At 47.9% G+C, this 3,801-nt stretch overlaps 1 protein-coding gene across 7 annotated transcripts in view; it reads right to left on the minus strand.

Moving 5' to 3' along the window:
* Cacna1b (calcium voltage-gated channel subunit alpha1 B) overlaps positions 1-3,801 on the minus strand; it is a 171,978-nt gene that overhangs the window by 89,370 nt on the left and 78,807 nt on the right. For all 7 annotated transcript variants that reach the window (XM_021155454.2, XM_029474069.1, XM_029474066.1 and 4 more), the window contains exon 16: positions 2,703-2,820. In XM_021155454.2, coding sequence (XP_021011113.1) covers positions 2,703-2,820 — 118 coding nt within the window. The remainder of the gene's footprint in view (positions 1-2,702; positions 2,821-3,801) is intronic.

Genomic DNA, 3,801 nt, shown 5'->3' on the forward strand with positions numbered 1-3,801 from the left:
ACACAGACACAGACACACACACAGACACAGACACAGACACAGAGGGAGAACTCTTTTCTTCACTCAGGATCTCTGGGGATGATGCTGTGGAACCAAAGATTAGAAGCAGGCTTAATCAATTTGCCTTTGTCTTCTTCACAGGATACCCAGTCCGTTTCTTTTATCCCCAGCTCTTCTCTGTTCTAGTCTGCATGTGAAGCCTTGAAACAAATACACCCTGCCTTTATAGACTCCAGGGATGCCCCACACCTACTGGGGCTGTGAAAAGACCCAATCCAACACACTAATCCAAGTATGAGCAGCACCTTCCAGGCCTCCGCTTCTACGCTAGACTCATAAACCTCCCTGCCTCACAAGCTCCCTTCTTTTACTTTGTTTCATTGTGAATTCTTGACACACTTCCTCAACATGCTCCCTGAGTCACACTGAAAGTGGGAGGGTGAGTGCCCAGCACTACACCCCACCCTGAACAGACCCTGAAACCCTATGAAGTCCTGCCAGCACTCTTTAGGAACAAGGAAGCCAGTTGCACAGTGCGTATGGTGGTTTGAACGAGAATGGCCCCCACAGGCTCACGGATTTGAATACTTGGTCACTGGGGAGTGGCTCTATTTGAACAGATTAGAAGGTGTGGCCTTGCTGGAGAAGATGTGTACTGAGGGGTGGGCTTTGAGGTTTCAGAAGCCTAAGCCAGGTCGAGTCTCTCTCGTCCTGCTGCCTTCAGACCAGATGTAGAACTCTCAGCTACTTCTCTAGCACTACAGTCTACTAAATCTCTGAAATGGTAAGATAGTCCCAATTAAATGCTTTCTTTCATAGAGTTGCCATGGTCGTGGTATCTCTTCACAACAACAGAACAGTGACTAAGATGGAGAGCTAAAGCAGGTCCTTGTGTAACATAAGCATCTTCCCTGCGTCTCTCCAGGACCTAGTTATTCTGCCATCCCATAAGCCTCTTCCCACAGGGAAGAGAACCACTCCTGGTTGTGACAAGCATTGCCATTGCTCACCTCCCATGTAGGTTTACACTTGTAAGTTATCTCAAAATTGGAGATAACCTTGGTACTGCTGGCACACTGGCCAGTGAAATCCCTAGCATCAATCCTGACTCCTTAATCCTAACAACCCAAAATGTTGCAGATCCTATGTGATGTCCCCTGGGGGGAGGCTGACCACAGGGCCCAGTGCTCACAGGACTTGGGCCTCTTTCACCCTAGATCTCACTCTTGCCAGGCAGTGCCATTCTCCGTATTGCCCTGGCTGGTACCAGACAAGCAAGAACTGGGCAGCCATAACCAACTTCTGCTACAACCAGGCCTTCTGGCTGGGGCCCGTGATCCAGGGCATTGTTATAGAATGGGATAGGACATCACAGCCTTGCTGAGACCAAGCAGGATACCTCTAAGGACTACATGCCCTATAGACTAACCCTACCATACACACCTAGCGGCTTTTTCATGCCCAAAGCAGAGCTAAAGGCAGCAATCTGTGGGTATCCAGCCTGAGGAAAATATAAGCACATCAGGAAACCACCCTAATTAAACAAGAGGGCAGGAACCTGATGGCTGATATGCCTGGCCTAAATGTCAGTGCTTAATTGCTGTGATGGTTATTCTTGGTTGTCAACATCTGGAATTAACAAAAACCGAAATACAGAGGGCACACCTGTCAGGGATTTTTGCTTAATTTGAAGGAGGATGATCCATTTCTAATCTGCACCACTGAGCTAGGAAGACATGTCTTTAATCCAGATCAGTTGAGATGGGGATACCTTTTTCCTGGAAGCCTATATTACTGGGCATGGAAGAAGGAAGCTTTTGCATTTTGCCTGCTTGTTCTTGTTCGTAAGTCCATTCCTTCACTCACAGATGGATTAGAGCCTACTCCCAGGATTCTAACTTCTCCCGGAGTCTAGCCTTGTGGACTGAAAAACTACTGGATTCTTGAACTTCCTGCTCATAGACTTGTTGGATTAGCTGGACTGCAGCCTGTAAGTCGTTCTAATAAATCCTATACAACACATGTTCATTCTATAAGTTCCGTTACTGTAGAGACCCCTGACTGACTAATCCAACTGCTGTGGCAAGTACAAGGCCACCAATGCAGTCCTAGCAGGTGACATAGGATCTGTGGCAAGTCCGAGCCCCTCCCTGAAAGCAGGACTATCCTCAGCTTGCTCCTCTCTGTGCTCACATGCCCTCCAGGTGGGAGGATGGAACACCAATCCTGAACTCTAAGAACCACCTTCGAAGAAGTAGCTAGGCAACAATTCACAGATGTTTGGCTCTGGCTTACAATGTGTGTTTGGGCTCTACAACCTGCTACCACTTTCTCTAAATGGGGTTGGTTCCTAGACCAGCATATCAGACCTTGCTTGTGAAACTGTAATAATACACATTCTTAGACCTCAACCCAAACCTATCAGCTAAGGCTAATGATGGAGCGAGCCTTCTCCCCTACCCACTCCATATCCATACCTTCTTACAAGGACTCCACAGTTATTACCTGCCCCAGTCTCTAGATAACCCTTTGCTGTACAGCCCCTCCACACTCAGTGCTCTGGCACCCTGGGCATGCACATCCCCCACACTCTGAGAAGGAACTGCTTGCACACCTCAGCCCTTCTGGAGGAAGCCATGAGGTGGCTTCTACAGGAAGAATGCTGCATATGAACCACTTGAACTTAGCCCCAAGAAGGATACAGTTTCCAAACAGTGTCAGGACGATGAAGTAAAAGGAAGAAAACATGCCTTTGCTGACTCCACCTTGTGACTCAATCCCATGATACATTACGGCATTCCAGTCCTCTCCTGTCAGGATCTGATGGAGAAAAAAATTAATACAGAGCACGTCAGTACCATGCCCCAGAGTACACAGCACACAGGCACACACACAGATTTGAATCCGAACACACACATCAATGGGTCAGTATGCCCACACACACAATTTTAAGATAACAGGAATTCTGAAGGTCCAGGAGACAGAGGATGGTGGCACAGAAGGTGAAGCCATCTAGGGTCCACGCTATTATTTCACTATAGATAGCAAGGGTCAGAAAAGGAAGCGAACCACTCAGAGCCATGTGATGGAGGCCAGACCTTTGACTCTCCAAGCTCCTGCCATCTTTGGCCACATACATCCACACTCACAGACTGACTAAATGCAGTTTCTGCCCCATCAGTAAACCATTACCTCTATTTTCGCTCTGAAACGTAGACACATCATTGACAGTTCCGGTCTAGGAGCTAGGACAACTCACTTGTGCCCGGGGCCGTGAGTTCTCTCTCTCCCTGCCCTGCCCTTCTTCCCACCCTTTGTTCTGGTCAGATATTTCATTTGATCATTTGAAAGTATGATTTTTTCACATAAGCTTCTAACCTGCTTGGAACTCTGTGTAGTATAGGTATGGTTATCCTGGTATTTCTTATGTGAGTCCATTTTCCCAGACTCATGTACTGAATACGCAGCCTTCCCCTTGAGTTTAATGTCATAGTTCTCCCCTGGCCGACTCTCCATCCACGGCAAGCACATCCTGAAGCAGCACACTCTGCTCTTGCGCATTCGATCTTACGTATATCACGCCACCGTCACAACGAGAGCAACCCACGAAGTCCTGAGACTTGTCAGAACAGGTAATGCCCTCCTGAATCTTGGTCACTCTTGGACGTTTTCCATCTGCATCACAAGTGTCTGCTTTTAGACCCAAATCAGCAGCTGAGACAGGCAACCCCAGGAGACACACACACACACACCACACACACACACACACACACACACACACACACACCACACACACACACA

The sequence above is a fragment of the Mus caroli genome, chromosome 2 (genome assembly GCF_900094665.2).
Source record: "Mus caroli chromosome 2, CAROLI_EIJ_v1.1, whole genome shotgun sequence".
Classification (NCBI taxonomy): Eukaryota; Metazoa; Chordata; class Mammalia; order Rodentia; family Muridae; genus Mus; species Mus caroli.